Genomic DNA, 27,427 nt, shown 5'->3' with positions numbered 1-27,427 from the left:
ACTTTCGAGCCATTTTGAAAATCGGCATTTATTTTCGCGTTTCTAAACAGCTGAAAACGGAAAGCCACTAGATGACTTGTGATAACGATACCTCACGCAAAATAATATTGTCTAGGGCGCTCTTGTTCCATACTTCAATTATCTTTTATCTATTTGAAGGTATCACATAATTACTGTAAAATTAGCGGTATTTTAATTTCGCCGGGATGAAGACTCTTAACTAAAATAACTCTCTATATGACTTATAGAACCCGGAGGTTCAATATCGCATTCATGAAAGCACTTTATTGACTTCTATCCTTAACCAACTGAATCCAGTTTCTACTATACATTCCTGTTTCTGCGATATTAATCTTAATATTGTTTTCCCATCTATCTTCCTAATGATTCTTCACTGACTGGGTTTCCTGTAAACATTTTGAAGCTGTTCTTACTTACCTCCATTCTGGCTTAATGACATGTCCACCTAGGTAAACAGTATAAATTATGCAGTTCATCGTTATAAAGTTTTACCTATCCCCAAAGCCTTAGGATTTGATTTTCAAATATTTTCAGTCTGTTTGCTTCTCTTAAAGTAAGAGACCATGTTTTACAACCGTACAGTACAACAGGCATAATTATGTATCGTTTGATACATGTTTTAAGCTTCAAGTACTTAGACAGGATTCACGAAGACAAAAGATTTTGGGTTCGTAAATGTTTCAGTTAAGACAAAGAAAAAAGAGAGCTAACCATAATTTTGGGCTACATTTCATTAACCATACAATATATTTAGTCGTGCTGCTGTGATAGTAGAAAGATTGATTAGTGTATACTTCAGTATCAATTTCATCTAGAGACGTGGTTATTGTATTATTTAGGTTTAAAAACATTCGTTTTTATCAATTTTATCGAAAACTACACATAGGAATTTTTTTTCCAAAGCTAGCATGCTGAAGGCATGTGCGAAGGCTGAAGGCGAAGACTGAGTTACGCTCTTTTCTCGGGAAGAGAAGGAATAGTAATATGGAAAGGAGCCAGCAGGGATGGTTTAAGTGATTTAATAATTTATATAAACTTTATTGATTAGAAATTATATAACATGGAAGTACCATAGTAGACATTATGGTCTTTAGCCATAATCATTAGGATGGGTGATGAGATGAAAATGAGGGTGAGGTCACTGAACGCAGTAAAGGGTCACAACACAGTAAAGGGAAGAATTAGTTAGACGAATGCATGTTATCTTCCTATCCTGGGGCTGCTCAGGATCATGATGAGAGACACAATGAGCACTGTTAGAAGAGATGGATTACTGTGAGTATAATGGGAAGATGTAGTGCGAATCTGAATGAATGGCAAAGGCAGCTGCGATGTCTTGATCTGGATGATTTGGTGGGAGTGAATAACGGTATAAAGTAAAGAGGAGGGAGAGTGGCGGGTGACGGACAGGATGTTGTGGAGCGTAGTCGATATCACTGTGTAGAATATCAAGGAAAAGGGGATGCTTCTGAGCCAGTCTATTGGTGATGGAGGAAAGTCGAAGTTTTTCGATGTGGTAAAGGATGTGAGGAAAGGAGATGCGATCATACAGATCTTGTGTAGGGCTGGGTAGCTTGATACGATATGCAATATGCAGGGCATGTCTTTCTAGGATCTTGAGCTTGTTGTAAAAGGTTGAATGTGCAGCGACCCAAGCTGTGAACCCATAGGTGAGGATGGGTCGTAGGAACACCTTATATGTTGTGAGAATGGTATCTGCTTGTAGGCCTCAGATTGTGCCAGTGAGTCGGCGAAGATTCAGTCTATTGTAGGCTTTAGTGATAATCTGATCTAAGTGAGTACGCCATGTGAGGTGAGTATCGAATATAACACCTAGGTACTTAACGTATTTTGTAGGTTTGATGGGAGTATCAAGAACAGAAAAGTTCAGGCGTGTTGGGTTTCTATGGACGCGCAACCATCGCTTAGGGTTAAGAAAAACTACTGCTTGGGTCTTTTCAGAATTTAGTTGTAATTGCCATTTTTAGCATCAACTAACAAAGATATCGATGGCAGATTGGAGTGCTGTGTTCAATTGATGGATCGTTTTGCCGAGAGCTAGAAAGGCTGTGTCGTCTGCAAACTGGAAGAGATGTACATTTGGAGGAAGTGGAGGAAGATCGGCAACGAAGAGCAGATACAAAAGTGGAGATAATGCTGAGCCCTGCGGAACGCGAGTGAATAAAGACAGGATGTGATAAGGAGTTGTTTACATATATATACGTAATGCGACATGATAGAAAGTTGAAAATGAATCGGATATACATAAAAATTTAGACGCAGTAGTATTTGTTCTGCTTAATTTGATCTATCAGTTGGTATGACCTATCTTTGAACATTATTTCGTTAAAGCTGATAAAGGGTAGGTAAAAAGTCTCTCCCTGATAACAAACATTAATAAGAAGAAAACAAAGAATGCATGCGGTCTGAACACATTATTTTTAAGGTACTTCAAGATTTTGCCATAGACTGTGCTGCCATCTTCTGCAGCTGATCGCAGCGCGACAATCATTTTAAAGTGGCATCAGCACAGCAGAAAGTAAAGTGTTTTGTCGTATCGTGGTAGAAAATCTCCTGTCACAGTTCAACCAAGGGATGCCGTCGCCCCACTTTCAGAAAACATATGTGGCGTCTCCCACTTTCTAAAAAAAATTACATTGGGCAAAGATAGGCACTGGGGATGGCATCGGCGTGACGTCATGCGTCTCCCTACCTTTTCAGATCTACTTTTACCCCTGAGTTCAACCAACACTAAAACGAGAGTATGGACAGCTGCTACCAGATGTTAAGAGCATAAAAGAATGGTACAGGAACTTGATTGCAACAGGAAGTGTCTTAGATTGTAATAGAAGCCGTAGACAGAGTGTTAGTAAAGCTTTTCTCACATGGACCTGAAGTGAGGCCTAAACCCAGGTTACAATTTGACAGTGTTTCTTAACTCAAACTTCCATGCAATTTCTTTTATCCTGAGGTGATGTAGGGGTCTAAGAGGATCATTAAAACTAGGTAGGTTTTACCAGCAGAGCCTCTCGTGGCCGCTGTATTAAACAGAAGAAAAACAATTGAAGAATGTGTTACGTACAGGGCAATCAACTGTCGTAATCGTAAATATTATTGTTTTTCTATTTCACAATATGCGTTCATCCGAAATAGCCATAGCAGCTATATCTGCTCTGTTGTTGGCACACCGCAACAATGCACAGGAAAGCAATTTTCTAGTATAGGTACTGACGGTATCCGCTTACCTCACTACCCACAAAAGATACCCACATACCCCATAAAGTAAATTTATACCGCGCTGGGGACCCCTCTCATGCACTACACCCAGACCTTTTGTATTGCGCCAGCATTCTAGAACTGTTCCCAAAAATTGCACGAAGGCCACACAACACTAATGACAATTAACTCTCATTGTTACTTTTTTTAAAAACATATTACATTATCTTTTGGTACACAAATTAGACAATATACTTAAATCACGTATTTTCAATCTTTTAAAAGATGTAACTACATTCGTTCACTTCTGTAGTGTTCGGGCGGACACTAACTACTTCACTGCATACCTTCTCTAAGGCTTCTATTCTTGCAGTTTTTAAAAATTAATAATGCTTCACTTTATACAAAAAATCATATTTTTATATTATCGTATAACTCTATTAATACCGTTAATGCTTTTCTTGTCCAGATAGCGTTGTTTTGAAATGACAGCGAGAAATAAAGTTGAATGTCGTCAGGTCTGATTGGTAGTTGTATCAGGCACGTAGCCAGAATTTCGTAATAGGGGGGGTCCGTGACTAAATACTGCGGTTATCACACCAGGGCCTCGATCATTCTAAATTATTTTACTGGAAACATAGGGCCTATATTGGTTCGTTTAGCCAGGATTTTGTAATGGGGGGGAAATGACATGAAACACTCTGATTACACACCAGGGGCTCGATCAATCTAAACTATTTTACTGGCAACATACCTACATTGGTTTGTTACGAGAATATCTTCATTTTATTGCCCTAACAAACCAATATAGGTATTCTAATTGTATTTCAATAACGAACTATGAAGAATCTCGAGTAAAAGAATATAACAAAAAGTATTGAAAAAGATATAATATCTTCCGAGTTTCTTAAGTTCTTCTGAGAGTCTATCTGATCGAACAGGAATATCGATCGTCATTTGTACTCCATAGGATTAGCATGGAGCTAGATGGAATTTGGAATGCTCCGTTACAATAATATCCATTTTCAACTTAACGCCCGTTTCCTCCACACAAAGCAACTCATAAGAAAGAGTAAATAACCAAACGCTTGCTGTAGCTTCATATTTTTAACTCTGATTCTTCTTTTTCTCGTTTCTTTTTGTTTCATACTTCCTTGATCTTATATATTTCTGGTTCCGAAAGGGGGGTCCGGACCCCCCGGACCCACCCCTTGGCTACGTGCCTGGTTGTATGTAAGTTCAGGAGAAAAAAGAAGTTGATTCTATTTCTTCCAAGTCAAGATTCAAATAAGGACAGCAGAGGATTTCAATCTGGAGTAAGGACCTGGAGTCACTTCTCACACAATCATTAAGAAGGCACTGAGTTTTAGATCGAGAATTTGAGTTGAGTTGAGTTGATTGTGGGTTTAAGGTCCCGTTCAGCAGCGAGGCTATATGAGACGTGGACCTACTGATTAACGTGGAATCCGAACCACATGAGCTCCCGCCGGGAATCGAACCCGGGTCTCCCACGCCAAAGGCGTGTACGCTAACCGCTTAGCCACGAAGGAGCTCTAATCGTGAATTTCATCCTTACTTTAGTCCCGTCTGAGACAGGCTTAAGAAACGTGTGGAAGCTGTTCGTGTGGCTTTAACTCGAAGCCCGTGGAAATCCTTGCGTTGCGCATCACGTGAACTGGACATCCCGAAGTCAATCGTGTTAAAATTTTTACACAAACGGTTGAAATTATATGCATATAAGGTGTAGATTTTTCATATGTTAACACAAGAAGATCATCCTCGACGCGCAAGTTTCGTAGGTGACATCGCATGGATGTCTTGAGGGAAACTAATAGAGTACATGTGAAAATTGTCTAAATCAGGTAAAAAGCTTTTTGAGTTTTCCTATTGTTTTCCACATACCGCATGCTTTTTACCATTCTTAGTTTTCTTGTAATTAAGTTATCAGAGAGAGACTTTATGTCCACCCTGTAATATGTTAAAATTATAGTTAATGTTGAATGACTGATTTTGATATCTGTTCTAACCAATTTTCTAGTGAATCCTCATCTACTCGACAAGAAACGTATACTATTAACGTTTGAAGGATTGGACACAGTCAGCAACGTGTACGTGAACGGATGGTCCGTCGGAGCTTCCGATAACATGTTTGTCAGATATTCATTCGATGTCAAACATGCACTAGAGGTAAAGTATTTCAAATATCAGTCTCTGGTTCGGAAAAGGTATAACTTTAATGCCAAAGATACTATTCTGCTCAAAGTTTCGTAGTTGTTACATAAGCTCATAAAGGTTTGTTGTTTTGATTGGAATTACAAACACAGATCTGCACGTCACCTGTTACGCGGAAAACATGAAGATGATAATCCATCTTCAACTACGTGTCGTGAAGTGTATCCGAAGTAATGGAGTTTACAGCTGCACTCATGTATTCCTGAAGACTTAGTGGACCTGGTACACCCGTTAGGCTAAGGAAGACGGATGATTAAGGGTGAGTGATAATGGAACAGGGTGGAATGGGAATGTGGGAGGGAACAGGAGTACCCCGAGAAAACCCACATACACGATTTTGTCCAACACAAACTTTCTTCTGGAGATTGAACCAGGAACCCACCTCATCTACCCCTGAGACACCATGCCCTCTTAAGAACTTTGTGAGTTATTGTAACAACTTTGAAGTTTTGAGTATTATTCTGTTAACTAACTAACTAACTAACTCTATGGCCTATGGAACCCGGAGGTTCAGTGCCGCGTTCACAAAAGCTCTCCACTGACTTCTATTCTTAGCTAATTGCATCCAGTTTCTACTTTGTATTCCTATCTCTGCGAGATCCATCTTAATATTGTCCTCCCATCTGCGCCTAGGTCTTCCTAATGGTCGTTTTCCTATGGGTCTACCAGCCAAGACTTTGAAAGCGTTTCTACTTTCTTCCATTCTAGCTACATGACCTGCCCACCTAAGCCTCCTAGACTTGACGACCCTAACAATGTTGGGTAAACCGTATAAACTATGTAGTTCCTCGTTATGAAGCTTCCGCCATTCCCCATTCTCGTTCGTCTTGGGTCCGAATATTCTTCTCAGGATCCTGTTCTCAAATACTTTCAGTCTATGTTCTTCCCTCAGAGTAAGCGACCATGTTTCACAACCATACAGAACAACAGGCATGATTATCGTTTTATATATTTTAAGCTTCAAATTCCTCGACAGAATTCGCGACGACAAGAGATTTTGAACCGAATAGTAACACGAATTTCCTGCTTTTAGTCGACATTTAATTTCTTCGTGAATATGATTTTCGTCTGTTAATATTGATCCTAAATATTTGAAAGTATCCACTTTATCAAAAGCATTATTTAATATTTTAACGCCTCCACAATTTGCCGTATTACGGTCCCGACGCACTTCCATGTATTTAGTTTTCTCTGCATTTACTTCTAAACCCATGTCTCTGCAAGCGTTTAATAAGATCTCTGCATTTATTTCTACTGTTCTCCTATCATCCCCTATTAAATTTACATCATCAGCATATGCCATAACCTGGTGAATGCCGTTCAACTCTAGGCCCTGGTTGCTATCTTTGATTTTCCTTATGGCGTATTCTAGCACAAACTTAAATAATAATGGCGACAACGCATCTCCTTGTTTCAGGCCATTTTCGACGTGGAAGCTCGTGGACAAAAATTTTCCTACCCGGACTTTACTTTGGGATTCACTTAAACATATCTTAATTAATCTAATTAGCTTTCTCGGTATTCCAAGTTCTGTAAGAACGTTGTATAATGTTTCTCTCCTAACCGAGTCGTAAGCCTTTCTAAAATCAATAAATAGTTGATGTACCGGGGTATTGTATTCCCACTTCTTTTCGAGTATTTGGCGAATGGTAAATATTTGATCGATAGTTGATCGATTTCGTCTAAATCCGCACTGATAATCTCCAATAATTTCATCTGCGTATGGGGTCAATCTTGCTAACAGAATATTTGAAAGGATTTTATAGGATGTTGACAGAAGAGAAATGCCTCGATAATTATTACAGTCAGTTTTGTCGCCTTTCTTGTGAATTGGAACAATGATTGATTCTTTCCACTCTTGTGGCAATTCTTCCTTGTTCCAGATAAGGAGAATGAGTTTGTGTATCTTGTTCCACAATTTTTCGCCTCCAGCTAAAATTAACTCAGCCGGAATTTCATCTACACCCGGAGATTTGTGTTTCTTCAATTTCTTTATAGCGGCTTCCACTTCTATTCGATTGGGTTCTGGAATATACGGTTCTGCGGTGTGTATCTCCTTTTCTCCACGCACATTAGTTTTTGGCTGCGTGTTCAGCAAATCGTCAAAGAAATCTTTCCATCTATTTAAGAGGCTATCCGTATCGGTGAGAACTGTTCCGTCAGATTTCTTTAATATATAAGCACGAGGTTGATAGCCTTTCTTAAATTCGCTGATCCCCTTATACATGTCCCAAATATTTTTATTTTTACTATTATCTTCAAGTTCCTTAATTTTAGCTTTCAAAAAATCCCGTTTCTTTGTTCTAAAAGTTTTGGAAGTTTCCCGCCTGATATCTGCGAAATTTTGTGTAGTTGTTTCATTCGGATTTTGTAGCCACCGTAATTTTGCCTGTTTTCTCTTCTCTGCTAGTTTAATGCATTCTTGGTCGAACCATGGTTTGTTCCTACGTATTTCCGCGTGTCCCAATTTTTCTATTGCTGAACTTTTAATGCTATCTCTAATTTCAATCCAAGTATCCTCAACACTAATGCACTCCGAGTCTTCTAAAACCGCGAATCTATTCGAAACTTCAATCTGGTATTCCTCTCTTACCTTGACCTCTTCTAATTTCTTTAAATTAAATATCTCCGTTTTCGGACATTGAATATTACCTTTATTCAATGATAATCTCTCCCGTATTATCGCTACTACCAGGTAGTGATCAGTGTCACAATCAGCCCCTCTAAACGACCGGACGTCAATTATGCTAGATTGTCTTCTTCTATCTACTAAAACGTGATCAATTTGATTATGTGTTTTTCCGTCTGGTGATGTCCAAGTATATTTATGAACGTCGCGATGTGGGAATTTTGTACTATTCACGATTAGGTTTTTGGATGTTGCAAAGTTCACGAGTCTAACACCGTTGTCATTACTTTCCTTATGCAAACTTTCGTTCCCTATAATCGGTTTGAAAATATCCTCTCGTCCTCCCTTCGCATTGAAATCCCCTAATAGAATCTTCATATGGTATCGCGGGAGTTGGTCAAATATCCGTTCCACTTCTTCGTAAAAACTATCTTTTATATCGTCACCCTTATCTTCAGTTGGAGCATGTGCATTTAAAACAATAATATCACACCACCGTCCCTTAAGAGTAATAAAAGAAAGTCTGTCAGTAACAAATTCAACCCGTTTAATTGCTGGTAATATTCGTTTGTGAACGAAAAACCCTGTTCCTAACTGGTGATTTTTATTTCCTTCCCCGTAAAAGAACGTAAAATTTCCGGAATTCTCAGATCCATTTCCTTCCCACCTAACTTCCTGAACTCCTACTAAATCCATCCTGTATTTCTCTAAGTCACTCGTTACAGATTTTAACGCGCCTGCCCTATAAAGACTTCTAATATTCCATGTTCCAAATCTCATGTCCATTTTCTTTTGCTGATGTCGTGCCAAGTTATCAGTCCTTGTCCGAGGCTTTTGTGAATGTTTCTGAACAAGTTATTATTCTGTTAACAGGTAGAGTTAATCTAATGTGTTTCTGTTGTAGCCTAACATATTTTATAAATGTTTATTTGTATTAGGAAAATAGCCTACTAATTCGGATTCGGTGTTACAGAACACTGCTGCACACGAATAACACACACAGACAACACATAATATGAGAACACATATTATTATTTTATCAAACTATGCTTACTGTGTGTTTCAGATGACAAGCGGCATGGCCTTAAGTTCGCTTCACATATCGTCCAATTGGCTTTGGGCGGTGTTGACAATGCGCGACAAGCAGTTCCACACTCTGACTTCTCGCGCTACTGCGTATCTTGACAATACCAGAGGCCCTCAAATATTGTATTAGCACATTAAATGTACTAGAAATATTGTATTAGCACATTAAATGCTCACTTTACGAAGTAGAGAAAAGAATAACGAACATATACGTGAAAACTACATCTTTTTATGTCAACTGGTTCTTATGATACACGCTTTTAAAGGTTTCCATATAAAACAATTAGTAAAACGAGCGTTGAGTCCTGCGTCTCATTTCCAGTGGATTTTTCTTTGATTTGGAAATAGAAATCAAGTTTTATTACAGGATAATCAGGGATGTAGCCAGCAGGTTGTTCTAGGGGAACATTACTTTCAGGGGGATACAAGCTTTTCACACATTAAAAACAGAACAAATGACCTTATTCAGAATATGAAAGCATTTTAACTTACCATACATACATACATACATACTATACACATATTATATTTTCAGGATACTACCTTATCAAAAGACTTATCTTGACAGTACTGAAGTTGAAAATCGGATTGTAAGAGATGAATCAATAAGCTATTCATAAAAAAATCAAATGCTGCTTATAGAGTCTGTTTATCTGATTTTGTGTTTATGTGGGTTAAAATAGTAAAAGGAAAAAAAAACCTCGAAAGAAATATCAACTCAGATATTATTATGAAATAATATAGTAGTGAGTTCACAGTGCATCTAGTTAGGGAAATGAGAATATAAAGCATATGATTAATTTTAGTTATTTTAATTAGGTACAGAAACGGTATTGATGATGTTTGATTTTTTTTAAAAAAATCATATATTATAAACGTCCCTCATTTGCATTAAGCAAGTTTATTAAACATATACCACACTGGTGCCCACCCCCCTTATGTTCATGACGCACCCCCCAATTGTCTATCCGTAGGTGTTCTTCCATGAAAAAATCTTCTTTTCGATTAATTTTACCCCCCCATCAAACATATTTATATAGATTTTTAACCCCCCCAAATATTTCAATGACGCAGTTTGCGTCATAGCCCCCCCTTGTGGGCACCCCTGTATACCAGACGAACCTCATTTCGGGGCTGGAAATAGTTTGGAAAGAACGCGCCCCCTTTTCCCCCGTGGCTACACGCCTTTGCAATCTGATTCATATATATATTTATGCCTAACATCGTAAGAACATAGTATGGGAAGTTCGTAACATTGTTTTGAAATTCACTTCAAGAAAGATTCTTCCTTATTCAACAGAAGAAACGCAGTACGTTTTCTTTTTCTTTTTTTTTCTGTCACGTTTCACAACCTTATTATGAGCGACACTTATTCACTCTTTTCTCCTGTAGAAGGGATTCAAAAGCACCAGGCGTGTGAATGGTGTCATAAATTATCTTAACTCAAAACAAACTCGACCATATCGTGTTGCTTACGAATCAGATGGATTGTTGTTGTGAGACCTACACCAAGTATAAGAGTATAGAGTATGTTATTATAAGAACAGATATTATGGAAACAAAGGGGCTAGTTGTGTGGGAACGCAACTTCTCGTCTAGCATAAACAGAATTCATCAGTTTCTGGGTTGCTTTCTTTCGTGGTAGTTCGTTTGTTCTCCAAAATTATAGTTGATAATGTCTTTAAGCAAACCGAGTGCAAGTGCGGAATTAAAAAAAAAGTGCTACGAAGTCAAGCTCGAAGAATTATTTTTTTGTGTTTACAATTTTTGGAACTCATAATAATAATTTTCAAGACTCAGATTCAGACAATGACGAAATATTAATTGACATGGACGATAGTGAAAGTATTGTTGAAGACGAGCGTTTAGCATTTCCACTGGAATAAGTTAACAAGTAAGTAATTTAGTTGCTATATATACTTCTAGGATGCTCAGTCAAAATTCTTGAGTTTGCTGGAATAATATATTTACATTGTGAATAATGTTGCCAATGTACACTATGTGTCATAATCTCAACTGGAGAAAGAGCGAGAAGGAAAAGGGAAGTCCGCAATCCGGCAACACCGCACGGAATATCGCACACCATTGGCTACTGCCCGTGATGCTTTACATCTGAAACACACAGTAGGTTCTTCATTGAGGTGTTTTAGTTTCAGGTGGAATAAAGATGTCTTCAATTTTACGGCCAATCTCCAGTAATGTGCTATAGTGGATTGATTAGTGTAATTGAAATTCTTAGAGGCACCTAAAGGAAGAAGTCTGTTTTCAATAAAACATTTTTCACTTAATTTTAACTATGTGTGAGTCGAAAAAGGATCATTCTGAAGAAAATACTATTAAACTGGCTGAAATACCTGTTCTTCGCACTGGAGAAATAGATTTATGGAAAGTATTCAAACCCCCTCCCCCTTTAGATACATATTTCAATGAAATTGTAATATTAAAATCCGTAAAATATTCTATTTTTGGTATAAATTTAAACCCCTATATTCTGTTAGGATGCGTTCTCTAATCAAAGTGAAACGAGAAAGCACACGTTTTTTTTACTATGTTCAAAAATTCGTTTCAATTAGTTTAGCGATTTTCTGGTGATGAGATCGAACATTTTTTTTATTATTATTTTTCATCCTTTCTCATCCTCATGCAGACAGGTTTTGAATTTGGACAGGAATGCACTATTCATTTCAGCGACCCCACCAAAACTATGTAGACCTATTCGACACTAATACCAGTCGTTTTCGATTACTTTTACATGTCATCCTTTCATGCTTATGCCTAGGGATGGCACCCCAATACCGATGGGGGCTCCACTTGAACTTCAACGGCATTGAGAATATCACTATTTATATCAGTGACCCTGAGAACTATTGAGTTGATACTATCATAATATCGGTAGTTTTTCGATTTTTTACGTCTCCCTAGTATATCTATGGTTTTTGTTTCGAAATTATATGGAGAGGGCAGTGTTTTCTTAGTTCTATTTGGGCGTCTTTGCCTAATCTAAATATACATGCGATTATTACTGAAAATAAACATTTTTTATTTTTTTTCAGGAAGGTAAAAACAAAATAAAAGTAGAATTTATGTCCCCTGTTGCTTATTCAAATGCAAAGTTTGAGGAACAAAAAGCCGAATATATGGTTCCTCCTGACTGTCAATATGTGGGAGAATGCCATGTAAATCACATTCGGAAGATGCAAGCGTCTTACTCATGGGACTGGGGACCATCATTTCCTTCTGTTGGAATATGGTAAGATATATATCTAATGAGAATTTCAGATAACTTTTAAGAATTAATTCCTAAAATCAAATAAAAGAATACGGGAAGGCGTTGTACCTGTGAACACTTTTAGAGTCTTCGAAATTTTGGTGCTAATATTCAGCACTTTTTCCCCGATTTTTGTCGTACATTTGAAGTATCATCTCTTTGCTATCAGATAGGATGATTTTTAAACGTGTTACCTAATTACAATAGCTTTTATAATATAAAATAAGAACAAATCCGTTTTGTTCACAGGTACATTATGGTCGTGTACCTTTGAACAGACCCTCTTGTACCTTTGAACAGTGATAATTACAATGTTTCTCCGGCAATAATATAAAAAGAAACCACAAATATTAACAGTTGTAAATTGCAATAAAAGGTTTAGCTATAAAAAGCTCCCCAGAATTAAAATTTTATCAATTAAATTAAAAATTGAAGAGAAGTTCTAACAAAAACTTGTGAACAATAAAGTTGAGCAATAAGTGAATATATAGAAACTACTTAAAATTATAATTAATAACTTTATATCCTAACCTAACCTATATAAAATATATCAATTGTTTTAACTACTTACATTGTGTAGCTTTAAACAGTATTATTTATCGTTCAAAGGTACACGATGCATTAATGTTTATAGGTACAAGAGGGTCACCATTACGAAAAAAAGTTGTCCACTAGCTTAAATATTGAACAGAAGTTAAAACTAAAAATATTACTGTATTCACCAATGATTCTACCCCAAGTTTGGACAAATAAATATCACAAGTTGCGAAAACCGAAGAGCACAAAACTCAAAAGGTAACTACAAAAAATCTTCGTTTTGGGGGTGAAAAAATTAAAAGGAACATTACTCGGCACAACACTCAGTGAACAACAGCCAAACGCGTTGTAGCGCTTTTTTTCATTTAATCTTTCAAATGAATTTTAATCGCTGCACCTAGATAGCTCTGAATTCGAGAAAAGCACAGGTGTTCAAAGGTTCAACGCCTTTCCCTAAGAAATATTGTAATAAACACGGACAAGAAAACACTTGTTTTCAGAGTAATGTAGTAAATGACTTTTCTTATTACTTTGAAGAAGGCATTAATTTCAAAACAAAAGGATATACTGATAAAAGTTAACGTCAAACATAAATCATACGTATGGATGTAATAGGATCTTTGTCGTAATGCAACAACACTCCTCAATTTAGTAGTGTATGATCAGGTTATCTAACAGGTATTGAGCCCTTGGAGCTCAAAATTAAGAATACATTTAGTGTGATTTATTTATTTATTTATTTATTTATTTACACATATAAACCTGCCACGTACGAGGATGACATCCCTTGCCAGGCTACACTTACCGGGAAAGGAGACAAGGAAGAAAGGCATGGGGAAGGAGGGATGGTTCTTAGAATCTGTATGTTAGGTACTTTCCCGGCATTTGCCTGTTGAAAAAACTCAATGTGTGTGGCTAGCCTCAAGAAACTGTTGGTAACATTGTTGCGTTGTTGCTTCCTCAACTCCCAAACAAACCTGCGAACACCTCGCTGACACTCTTAGTCTTGGCTTAGAAGCCGTTTTGAAATGAAACTCTCGCTTGGCGCTACCGCCAAATGAGAAGTTCGCGCATTTATTCGGCTTCTGAAAGCAAAAGATATTAAACTGATCGCAATTCATCGCCGATTGACGGAAGTGTATGTCGAATGGTTCATAGATGTCAAAGACGTTCGTAGATGGTGTAGGGAGTTTGCAGCTGGTCGTAGTAAAATTCACGACGTGGAAAGGACAGTGTTGCCAATTTGGGGAAAGTCGCTAAATCTAGGGAATTCGCCTTCTAGGATAGCGACAAAAAATAATTTTTCCGATTAGCGACTTTTGTGGTGATTTTGAAATGACGATTTGGCGACTTACAAATCTAGCGACTTTTGCGCTGCGAACAACTTGTCATAAAATAAGTACTATTAACTCGAATCAGTTCAGATATATGTTTATTTTCCTTTTCTTATTTGAATCAGTGCAGATATTGACGAGCTGTGAAAGTACGTAACATTTATTTCTATATTCCCGCTTTGATTGCTGTTATCTCTTACCTTCTAACGGGGTGAACTCCAGCTTTTAATGTCCTTTAGTTTACAGAGGTTCCGTTTAGAGGCACAAATAATACATTACCGATAGCAAACAGATTATCTGTAGAAGCGTGAGTAGACCTTTTAGACCAAGATTTTTTTCCAGACCTTTAATTTTGCTCGTTTTTCTAAACTCATTTTTGATTTTGTTGAGCAAAATTGATCATAAAGTTAAAAATATATAAAAGTGACATTATATATATATATATATATATATATATATATATATATATATATATATATATATATATATATAAAAGAGGCAAAATTCCACAAAAAATTTTTAGCGACTTTTCACCCAAAATGGAGTCATTTCATTTCCAATTCAGCGACTTTTTGTATTAACTTGTTGGCAACACTGGGAAAGGAGCAGGAGACCGTCAGTTTCCGACCAGACAGTCGCGATACTTGAGCAAACCAGTGACTAGCTCCTGTTTCCTAAGTTTAAAGAAACATTTGGCCGGAACGCGCTTCAGCAATAACAACGAGGGAAAAGATGAGATTTAACGCTTCTTCAAAGTCATGGTGGCGAGCTGGTATGACATGAGCATACTGAAACTGCCACAGTGTTTACAAAAATGTATCGACCGAAATAGTGATTCTTCAGAAAAATAGATAAATGTACAAGCTGCAAAATGATGTATACAATATTGAAAACGTTTCTTTATATTTCTCCAAAAAAAAAAAAAAATATTGGGACATGTTCCAACTAGATTTATATTATATGAACTAAGAGTGATTATATTTTACTATAGTGCATATGCTTTGTTGTTTGGATGAGAAGGAGATATATTATGTGTAAACAGGTTAAGGAACGATCGAAATTGTAATAATATGATAGGCTATAGTTTTGAAAGATATAGTAGATAGACTTTCGAGATAATCGAAATTATTGTTGCAGGGATTCACTTAGAAGTTAATATAGTCGTGTAATAGCCAGAGTGAGATCCTGTAGGAGAATATTGGACCTTAGTGGAATAAAAAATATATTTTTACATATAATATATGTTATTGGATTAGTACAAGTTGCTATAACTTTATTACAGTTTTGTTCTGAACTTGACCGCGCATAATTTAGATATTAAGTATACGTGAACATTAACCTCCTTTAGATAGAAACAAAGGTAAATTTTTATGTTCCATAGTTTATGAGAAAATGTTGAAAAACTTCTTCTTATGAGGCTAAAAACTATGTTGTTCATTATCAATATTAACTGATGATTTTTATTATGCTGGAATACTTCAAATATTTAGTTATATACTTAATAAATAAAGCAAAAATCTCTCCTAAGTAGCATAGTATTGTAGATATTTACTATTTTTCCTTTCTCTTAACACACACACACAAAAGAGTGACACAAATACTGTTTCTAATTATAGAGGTATTTACCATATTTTTCTAGGCATTGTTAACATTGTCCGCATATCAGGTAACATACATAAATACATGATACATACTCTGACCAACTAGATCATTACGGCCACCGACTTGATATCTGATATGTCTACCTTTGGGTTGCAAGACAACAGCAATGCGGTTTGGTATGGAGACAATAAGACCTTGGCGTATGGCTGGAGGCATGGCGCACCATATCTGTACACATAAGTCACTGAATTCCTGTAAAATCCACGGAGGGGTGGATGAACTCGAATTTTGACATTCAATGACATCCCAAAGGCATTCAATTGGGTTAAAATCGGATGAGTTCGGGGACCATGTAGCAATCGAAATTCGTTACTGTGGCTCTCGACCCACTGCAGCACAACGCTGGCCTTGTGATAAGAAGGTTGTCCAGCTGAAAGATTCCACTCTCAGCTGGAACTATGGCCGACATGAATCGTAACCAGCAATAACCTGCAAAATCATCATGGTGCCTTTCACACGCACATCCGAATCCATAAGTAATGATGTGCACATCTCAAGCAGATGCTCTTCTGAAAGAAGACGGACCCTGATTCGGCCATCGATTTGACGAGAACAATGTCATGATTCATCGGATCATTATACGTTGTGTTATTGGTTTGCTGTGCAATGACTATGGACACTTCCCCATTTCAGTCGTTATCGATGATGCCATGCTATTAAAATTGGTTCGTGTGTGAGACGTCGGCTACAGAGACCCCATATCTAACAGTGTACTGAACACAGTGTGCTCAGTCACACTCGTGCTTTATTCGCTTATAAAATCTGTTAAAGAATGCTGTTAATTATACTTCAGTTTTGACCTATTCTGTTGTATCAATGTCGACATTCATCAACGTCCGACATCTTTAATGATGTGTGGCTGCCCTATATCTTGGAGCTTGGTGTTGGTTTCATTATCCGTTACCTAAGGAAGACATTAACCCAGCAGATCTCAAATACCTAACAGGTCGCGCTGTTTCCGGTTGGCTGGCCATCGCAATCTGTCCCCTGTCAAACTCTGATATACTGTATATATTTTGTTGGCCTTTCCCATTCTACGAACAAGCACCAGAAGTAGCGGGTGGTCATAATGCTTTAGCTTGTCAGTGTATACAAAGTACAAACTGCATATTAAATAGTGCTATGTATTTCCGTAACTGTTTTTTTTTTTGCTAGGCAGAATGTAACGTTAGAAGCCTTCAACGAGGTGTATGTGAGATATATTATGGTGACACCAATGAAGACCCAAGATGGCACTTGGGAAGTTGTCATAGGAGTTGTTTTTGATTTGGTTTCTACAAAAGCAACGAAAGGTAAAATTAAAATTGAGTTGTCTTGTGGTGCATATTTGTACGAATCAGTATACTTAGAGCCTGACAACAAGAGGGAAGCAAACATCACCAAGAAACTATCAACATCAGGTGTAAGTGAAATTATCATTTTTTAAAATAGTTATTTTACATTTGTTCTCGCACCCTGAGTTTCGCTTGTAAAAATCAAACTATTGGTCATTGTATAGTGAAACGTGCTACAGGCCATAATTTGTTGTATGAAAAGCATGGTAACTGTACAGCAACAGTTGAAGGTGGTCATCAGTGCATCAACGTATACAGCTCACATATGACGAGAAGAACCCTAGCAGAAGTACTGTGACGTAGGTATGGGCTCGCCCACTTTTCGCATGGGGGTCTCAAATGACACCACGGAATAGCACACAGATAACTACCCGGAGTAGCAGACGACATCTAAGTATAGAGCACACCTCAAAAACCGAAAATGGACTTGACCGTGTCGTTGACCTTTCCCCGCTACCCCTGTTTTAGGGTTCTCGTCATCTATGAGCTGTACTTGCATACACCTCTCCATATTACACTTCTTGCAGCTCTGTGATAATTTGTGGCTTATTGTGGTATACTTTTCAACATGTTCCATGCAATAGAATGGACGGGATACGGTGAGGCCACCTGGATGGTCAAACTACTTGATACTAACACGATCTTTAAATGGTACGATTAGTTGCATGGTAGTGTCATAAGTGTCATAAGTAACGTCATCCTGCTGAAACTACTCATTACTGAGTTGCTTGCTATCGAACTGATTTATAAACTCGTGGAAGAATCCAACTGTACCCATGTTACGTCACAAAAAGTTGTGTCTCGCCTTAACTTGATAAAATCGTACAAAACTTCATTTTTTTATCATAAAGAGATGTTTCGTGCACAAGGTGAAGCGTTTCAGCAGCTCAAAACCGGAAAATCAAATATAGTTAAGGATTTAAGGAAAATCACATATAGTAAGATGTGCATTGACTAACTGCTGTAACCAATAATAATAATAATGGACTCTTTTTACTGTGTTGTGGGGTTGGATGTTGCGAGATAGTAACATGATATAGCACCTTCAATGATGTCAGCATGTTTCTTAATGCGCCTAGGTATACTTATAAGGAATTTTATTATTTTATAACGAATAATTTGATTTGTATAAGCGAAAATCAGTGGCCGAGTGTAAGTAAAACTGTGTTTTTAGCGGAATTTATGTGCAATACTGTTTATATTTTCTTTTATTCCGATATAAAGTGATCTTTAATATAAATAATTAACTGCTAACAGGTAAAAAATGTATTAAGTTTACAGTGTAGAAGAGTTTGATATTAATGACTACTAGTGTCAATTACCCGCTTCGCTCGGTTAAAATAAGAAAAAGCAGTAATATGTTCCACTATTCAATCATTTTTTACTATTAATGAAGCGCTCTCTGGTATCGGTCATTTTCGATCATTTTTATATACGGTATCTCCGTCCTCCCTCTCTTCCAAGTTGCGGGGCTGAATTTGGATTTAAACAGCTTCGAAACTGTCACTGTTCATCTCAGCGACCCCGAAAACTATGGATTCGGCACTAATCTCGATCATTTTCGATAATTTATTTATATATATATATATATATATATATATATATATATATATATATATATATATATATATATATATATATATATATATATTGTATGTATATATATCCTCCTCCCCCAACCCTTAAGTTTCATCTTAAAGTTAAATTATAAAAACCACCCCAGGTCCGAACCTCATCTATGTTGGAATTTGATCGACATCGGTCGGGTGGTTCAAGAGGAGTTATTAAGTCACCAACAGTCATTTTCATTTTTATTTATTTATTTATAGAGATAGATATCGTTTTCTGGTGATAACTGACTTGTAGAAACTAGGGATGGCCAGAACCGGTTCCTGGTGGAACCGATTTTCGGGTCTGAACGGATCCGGTACTAGAAGATCCGGTTCCAGAACCGGTTTTTCGGATACAGGTCTGGAACCGGATTTTCGGATCCAGGTCTGGAACCGGATTTTCGGATCCAGGTCCGGAACCGGTTCTGAAAAACGGATCTCCGAGAACCGGTTCTTCGTGGAACCGGTTCCGCCGGAACCGGAACTTTGTGGCCATCCCTAGTAGAAACGACGAAAAGTGATTGCTTATGGTGTAGATCTCACGTTCATCTGAACTCAACCCCATATCTATAATTTGAGGCGTACGAGTGATCTACGCGAAGTACTAACAGATAAGAACGAATTCTAGACGGAAATAGATGTAAAGAAATGCATATTATTGTTCTGAACAAAACATACGGTCGTTTGCGACTAATTCTACCGAAGAAATTAAAAATACAAAAATATAATATTGTTTATCGTATTAGATGGATGTGGAAGTTGGTCGTTGGAGTAGTGATAAAAAAAATCCGAGAACAATGTATTAAGAAAATACACGGGACAGTCTTTTTCTCACTTGGGAGACAAAAGTTTTACAATGTGTAGCTTCATATTACGGTAGATACAAGTTATCGAATATCATACCAATAATAATGTCAAGATATTTGGACTGGTGTGAGGAAAATGACATGTATATCGAACAGAAAATATCAGTGTAATGTGTAAGGTCATGTTGGGAAAGTATGAAGGAATACATCAGTTATTTTCAATTGGATATTTTCTGACGTCATAGTTTGATTGTAAAAATTTGCTCATATCATACAACGGCCAGTTGTAAAGGTCTGAAAACAATTTCTACCTGAAAAATATAAGACCCCTTTTTTTGGGGAAAACTACATAATGCAAGTTGGCCATGCTGCACATGGTAGAAAAGGAGTCCATGATATGTTTAGCCTATATATGCCGTTACTTTCACTTGTGTCTGTTGTTGTAGAGGAATAGTTATGTCGGGTAATGTTCTGTGGTTTTGGCACGGGTCTACGTTTATAAAGAAGTGAGTATACTCCGAAAACGAAGTCACAATCGACCCAGGGGATGAATTCAAGCTCGCCAACTTCCGAAATGCTTGCGGAGGCTTTAAAATAATTTCAAGTTACGCAATAAAACAAAGTAATATTGATTGTATTCTTCAATTGTCGCCACATTTCCCATCGTAAGTACGTACTGGGAGAAAGCTTAGCTGCAAAGGACTTCACTTTGGATGTTTTCTGTGACATGACACTTTTCGATGAAAATGACCAAATCTAGGAAACTCAATGTCCGGGAAAGTGCGACAGGATAATAGAGTCATATGATAATGTTTTCCCAGTACAACACTCCATTGGTTTGTCAAGCTCTCTACTTATTGAACATAGCCCCTTTCAACTTCTGTCTGTTTCTGAAAATCAAAAGGTACCTGAAAGGAATACTCTTTCATACCAGAGAGGACATCTTTCGCAAATCGACGGCACCTGTAGCAGAATTTTCCAAGGATGGGTTCCAGGTCTGTTTCGAACCGTGGAAAGAAAACTGAAATCACGTTGTGTGGAAGCAGTTGGGAATCTGAGTGAAAGGGGTTAGGACGACGAATATACCTTGTGAATGTATTCTGGGTTTCTCCACCCTGTAGATCTTTCAGTAGGTTAAAACGAAGGAGGTAAAGTCGTATAAAGGAGGATTTACGGATATAAGTAAAATTTAATATATTTAATAGGTAATTATGTAGACTAGATTAGCTTGAAACATGATAGAATCATGTGAATATATTTTGTTTCTGTGACAATAAATGTTTGGGTTCATTAAGTCATAGATTTAGTTAGTTAGTGTAAATGTATGTATTGAAAGACAATTATCTGGTACTATCCTAGAAGAGACGCACTAACGTGTCAGCTCTTCTACGTATAAATTGTTATTAATCAAGGTAGAAAGATTTCAAAGTAACAAGGGAACGCTTGATGAGAGAGGGAAATCCGATGCGAGTGGTGTCTGTGATGTAGTGCCCACAATTACCATAATATTCGTTTTTGCTGGGTACCGATCTTTATTTAGGCACCTTTTTCTTCCTCTCTTTAGTAATCGATAAAACGCTAATCATCCGTTTTTCTGACCACACTAAAAAATCTGACTTTTTTGAGCAAGGAGAAACAGAAGAATAAAAATAGGTATATGTTAAACTTTTTGCTTGTTATATATATACACAGTTAAAGTTAGTAATAATGAAACCAAACGAACCGAGACACCGAGAATGTCAGTATCGGTCATCGAAGGTTTGGGGATGCCACACGATCAAGCCTATATTACACATACGAGCTTGAGACTCGTTAATACAAGTTTGATGTATTTGTAAATATCTTACTAAATATGGTATAAGAAACATTTGCTTTATGAGGAATTAATTGCTCCAACTGAATATTTGATGCAATAGGCGAGGGGTCACAGAAACTGATGTTCCTACCTAGGTATAATCAAATTAATCAGGAGTTCAGTATAACCTTATTTACGTTTATATAAAGTATCGTATTTTTCCACCTCTATTCCAGATAATGACAATCTGCAACTAGCTGGTTCATATAGTTATTTCTCCAGTTCTACAGTATGCCTCTGGTCATGAAATGTGATACACGAGTATGTACTGTAACTGTTAATAGTGGAATAAAGATATTTCGTCCCTTTCGTATTAACAAAATATTCTTCCTGTTTTCATTGGAACATTGAACTTTAACTAATCCTAAAGACAATTGTGAAAGGAAGTTCAAAGGACTTATATTAAGAGTCGGCGGGACTCAAGTGACCTTGACAAATCGAAGGTATCAGTCTTCCTCAGTTTCTTTTTGCAGTGCAAAGTGTTTCCTTATTTTGGCAACAGATGAGGTTGTTGCTGAAATGCCGTCAAAGCAAATGGCACCCCTCCTTTTTCTTCGTTTTCCCCTACATGTGGTCAAAGTTGGACAGCGTGGGAGAGGGATGGTTACGGCTGTAAATGGGACAGAAGAGTGAAATTCCTTTCTTTTGCCTAAAAGAGAAACAGAACTGAAGAAAAAATAAATAAGAGGGACCAACATGATAACAGCCCCGTGTCAAGAGAGCCACTCAAATATCTACAACGGTAATTATCATAGAGAACTAAAGCACTTGTCGCTTATCTCTTTCTCAAAGGATTCCACCTATGGTAAATAACAGAATAGTGCGGGAAAAGTCTGATATAAAATGAAGAACCATGCCAATATTTAAAAAAACAGGAGAGAGTCGATATTCTAATTTATTTAGGGCCTTCGTGGTTAAAAAAAAACAACCTGGAATTGAAATTCAGAAAACCCAGGCAAAGATCTAAAATGTATTGACAATGTGACTCTCTTTTAGTGGAATCCATTTTCTTATTTTCTTTTCAAAATATGACCACCAGATTTACCCTCTCTCTCGCCTTCACATTCGAATGGTCCTGGGTTCGATACCAGTGGCTGACCATCTTGAGTTTTTCCTATTACAACAGGAAAGGGTTCCAATGTTACATTCAGCCTTGGGGACCGGCTTAGAAGGACAGGGGCATATGCCCTGCTTGGTGTTGGTTTTTATTTGGGGAAATAGACCACTTAATTAACAACAGAATTAAAAGATGTCACCTCTTCAGGAAGGTACACTCATGTCCAAAATTATTGTCGCATGTCTATAAATATGTTGTTGTAGGAATATAATTTGATAACGAATTCACCAGGTATTTCTTATGATATTAGTATGTGTACAATCGGCAAAGACATGTATGTGGCAAATTTCATGTCAAAAGAGCAGTAAATAAGAACAATAAAACGAAAATAAAACGTTCGTTTCCATTTAGCAACATTTTGTTTTACTCATTCTAATTTTCGTATTTATAATTATTTTCCTATGAAATTTACCACATATACATTTCCCGATTGTACACGTAGTATCAGTATTAAAAGTACCCAGCAAAATCATTATTACATTATATTCTTACAAGAAGACAGTTATAGATATGCGATAATCATTTTGGACATGAGTGTACAAGGACGTAACAGGTGTTTGTTTCAAACATTAAATAAGTGTTCGTATAAATTGAACTTATTTCCTGACGTCATAGAACTAAGAACTGTTGCAGAGCGACGCAAGTCCGGTGACAATACAATATTCCATTGTTACTTTCATACTTTGCAATATATCTATTTTTTAAAAAGCAAATTTTAATATGTTTTTATTTTCAACTTCTTTATTCTAAAATAAATACTAGCCTTTAACCAGCCCTGGTTTCTCTGGTTGCATATCACTTTAGGATCTGGAAAATGTGTCCAACGAATAAAAAAAATGATAAAACACCTTTTAAAGACATTCTTTTGTTAATCAATTCACACTAAAAAGTTAAAAATAATTTTGTTTATGCAAGGCTAAATAAAAAGAATGGGGCGCGTCATTTTAAGAATTTATAAAGTAACTGTAAGCCTATATTAGAGCGCATCTTTTTTTTTTGTCATGCATAAACAAAATTGTTTTTTAAGTGCGACTTGATTAATGAAAGAATGTCTTTAAAATATTTATTATTATCTTTTTTATTATTGTTAATGTTTGCATCCTTGGCATAGGGTGCTTATTTTCGTAAGGTACCGTATGGTGCGTTTCTATACTACTAGGGTATATTAAAATTTAGTTTCCTATGCGTTACTACATACATTAAACAGCACTTTCTTTTTAAGAATTACTACAGAATTGCGATTATAGAGTGTTTCTCCGCTCATAAGAGGGAGACAGATTAAGGGTACCAAAAACCCCTACCGTTGATTGAGAAATATTTAGGTGTCGACACTGATGAGCAACATCTACATTTGAATTTGAATGTTTTATCGGCTTTAGACAATTGATTCAGACCGGGATACATGGGGGACAGAATGTTGGAAGCAAGTAGTCCAGTCCCTAGTTTGAATGCCTGGAATGAGTAAGGACTCTTCCCCCCTTGGTAAAACCTTCCGAAATTGGAAGCAATATCAAAGAAACACTGCTTCGAAAAGAGAGGGAGCAACCATGCATAAATAGATAGTCAGAGTCGAATTTAGGTTTAGTGGGGCCCCAAGCTGTTGAAGGTAATTGGGCCCTTTATGTGTCAAAATGAACATAGGCACCCTACATACAGAAATGAAGAAACTAGGAAGTAATTTAGGAAGCAGACTAGCAAAAGGAGCCCCATTAATTACATGAACGTAGGCTACACAGCAGGAAGCACTGTTGCTACGTATATAAATTTTATTTTATTTTTTAATTTTCTTATATTTTAGAAATGTATATCCAGTTTTTCTTTAGATTTTGGGGACCCCAAGAGAGCGGGGCCCTAAGCTATAGCTTGTTTAGCTTATACGTAAATCCGGCACTGTAAATAGTGTACAGGCGCGGATCCAAGGGTAGATATAGAGTCTATAGTCCCCCCCCGCTTGACGCTCAGGTATACACTGGATAAAATGAGCTTCAATTCTGTTTACTCTGGATAAAGAGGCAAACTATGGTTTAGCTCCTCCCTTGATCATATCCTGGATCCGCCACTGTATATATATATAATATGTATGTATGTATGTATATAATATGTGTGTCTAGTATGTTGTACGATGGAAGCTGATGAAAGAGCTTTATATTATTCTTGATTTTTTGACAGGTAAACAAAGAATATTTCGGGGAGTAATCTACCCTAAAGATTATAATAATGTATCTTATCCAGGGGCGTCATTTCGGACTTCGCTTGGGGCGGGGTAAGAGCACCACCGACGTAAGACTTTCCCATTTTATACTAGTATATTAGTAGACAACCGATTAAAGTATATATATTCCTCAAACTCTTGGGGGAGGGCAATTGCCTCCTTTGCCCCCCTAAATGACGCCCCTGATCTTATCTTTTCTCTTGCATGTATATTCTCAGTCCTGCAGGAAGTTTTCATTTCTTTCTTGGAATAGGTAAACGAAGACTTTGGTTCGTATTCTCCTTCACAAATCTTTGTCGAAAGGTTGACTTCATCGATACAAACACAAATTACTTCTCATAGAAACCATCTACAAATACACTGTACTGCTGAAACAGAAGCCATCAACTAAAGAGGTCATAAATTTTGCCAATCCTCGTGTTTGAAGTTCCTGTTCTTCACAATAATTTCCTTACTCTCGCCCCTGTTAAGAAGTTCAAAGTAGGTTTTCAAAAGGACTGACTCCCGCTGAGAAGGAAAGTGGGATGAGGAATGGCTATAGTGCCATCTAGCAGTTAGACGGCCAAGTACGTGAACACGAAAAAATCTGATTTCTGTAGATTCAATGATGAAGGATATAATTTCTTATCGATTGTGTAATGGATGTATTTGGAAACAGCGAAAAAATAGCACAGTAGCGCACGAATACAAAGACAGCACCCCATTCTCAAAAAAGTCCGAAACTTTTAGCTCTTTTCCTTACTGTAAAAAAACAGAAGACTTTCCCTCTAATTTTGATCATTTTCTTATGGGAATTTGGATTATAATTATCTTTATTTATAAGAAGAAAATATCACGCACAGAGTTCAAATTGCACCTTTAAAGTGAGATGCATCATATTGAGTGAGCTATTGAGACATTTTTGCGAAAGAACGAAATGAAACCCTGATTTGGCTAAAAAATGGTTGAGATCCCATGTTAAATTGAACACCAATATTCCGACCGCTGTGGCGCACTCCTTCTCCTTCTCAAGTTAAAGGAGTTAGATATTCAATGGGCAAATGAGGATAAGATTTATATTAATATATTAATATAACCTGAAACACGTGGCCTGTACAGGTTATAACGATAATATCGTGTAAAATAATAAGACAGATTTCCTGAAAAGAGCTACTAGTGAGGAAAAAACATAAAGAACTCTGTCATGAAAGTACTTTGTTCAAAACTCACTCGTTTTTTGAATTTAAAAATACGGTAAGCCTACTTGTCCATTCTGCATTCTGCTTTGTTCAACGTTGTTTATTTCAACAGTTCCGAAATTTCGAGCCACCTCGTATTGGAAGTAAATATTCGTTTGAGTATTCTACGTGCTGTCATAGAAGTCACCGTTCTTCTAGATTTGAATATCATAGAGAGCAATCTCAGTGTATTTTATTTGTGGTATTACAGTAGTAACGTTGCTATCATTGTCAGATAAACTACCCTCTGGCATTCTCGTGTTCAAGCGCTGTCGGCGAGATTTTAGAATGCACCCTAGTTTTTCACTTTCCGAAAGTTGACACTCTCTGATTGATTAGTGTTATGTCGGGAAACTCTAGCTACTATCGTCTACAACGCTATAGCTCGTGATTTATCTAGTTAATCATATTGGAATATATGATCATATTGAGATTATTGAGTCCCTCATAGTACACGGACGTCCGAGACTAATCCCGCAATGGACATCCCGAGATCATTCGATTTACTCCCGGAACATCCATAGGACCACTGCGAGATATCCAGATGTCCGCTAATATTCCAGAAAACAGGATATTCAACGGGACCTCAAAGGGATGTCTACTGATAAATTGTGGGATAATGTGGTTCTAGTTATGTCTGGCGTGGGATTTCCCGGCGATCTCCTGTCCCATCCGGGACGTCCGTGGACATCCTAAGTGGAAATCCTTTAGGATGTCCCATGAAAGACGCCCATGGGATGTCAACTTATTGTCCCGATAATCCTTTATTTATTTATTTATTTATTTATTGTCTTCAACAGAGAATATATTCTCCAAATTACAGAAGACCTGTACAATATATTTTACAAGTTTACTATTGTAATAGATTTAAAAGCAAAATAATAAAAAAAAGTAATAAGAATATAGATAAATATATACAATTAATTTTGTAACAAACTATTTAAAAGCGAAATAGCTACAGTAGCAGAAATACATGAAATTAATACGCTTATACATAAACATGTGAATATGCTTTTAGGAATTCATAAAACATTTTGTCGCAACAATTCACAATAGGTTCGAAATGACATATTAAAATCTAAATACGGCAATTTTTGTGATATAATATTATATGTTTTGCACCTTCGGATCAATGGTGAACTGCTGTAATGCTCCGTTCTAGGTGTATCATATAATAATAAGCACCTCTGTCGAGTATTAGCCATTTTTGTGTTAAATTTTAATAGTCCCAGAAACGAATTGTTATCGTATATACCTTTAATCAGTTTGTATAAAAATATTTGTTCATGTA

At 36.9% G+C, this 27,427-nt stretch overlaps 1 protein-coding gene across 1 annotated transcript in view; it reads left to right on the top strand.

Moving 5' to 3' along the window:
• LOC145669834 (beta-mannosidase-like) overlaps nt 1–27,427 on the top strand; it is a 164,107-nt gene that overhangs the window by 39,875 nt on the left and 96,805 nt on the right. The window contains exons 3-5 of the mRNA XM_081738179.1: nt 5,276–5,424; nt 12,238–12,434; nt 17,141–17,387. Coding sequence (XP_081594305.1) covers nt 5,276–5,424; nt 12,238–12,434; nt 17,141–17,387 — 593 coding nt within the window. The remainder of the gene's footprint in view (nt 1–5,275; nt 5,425–12,237; nt 12,435–17,140; nt 17,388–27,427) is intronic.

Source organism: Thermobia domestica, chromosome 14 (assembly GCF_964235325.1).
Source record: "Thermobia domestica chromosome 14, izTheDome1.hap1.1, whole genome shotgun sequence".
NCBI classification, from domain to species: Eukaryota; Metazoa; Arthropoda; class Insecta; order Zygentoma; family Lepismatidae; genus Thermobia; species Thermobia domestica.
The sequence above is the reverse complement of the archived record's forward strand: the minus strand, read 5'-3'. Positions and strand labels throughout refer to the sequence as shown.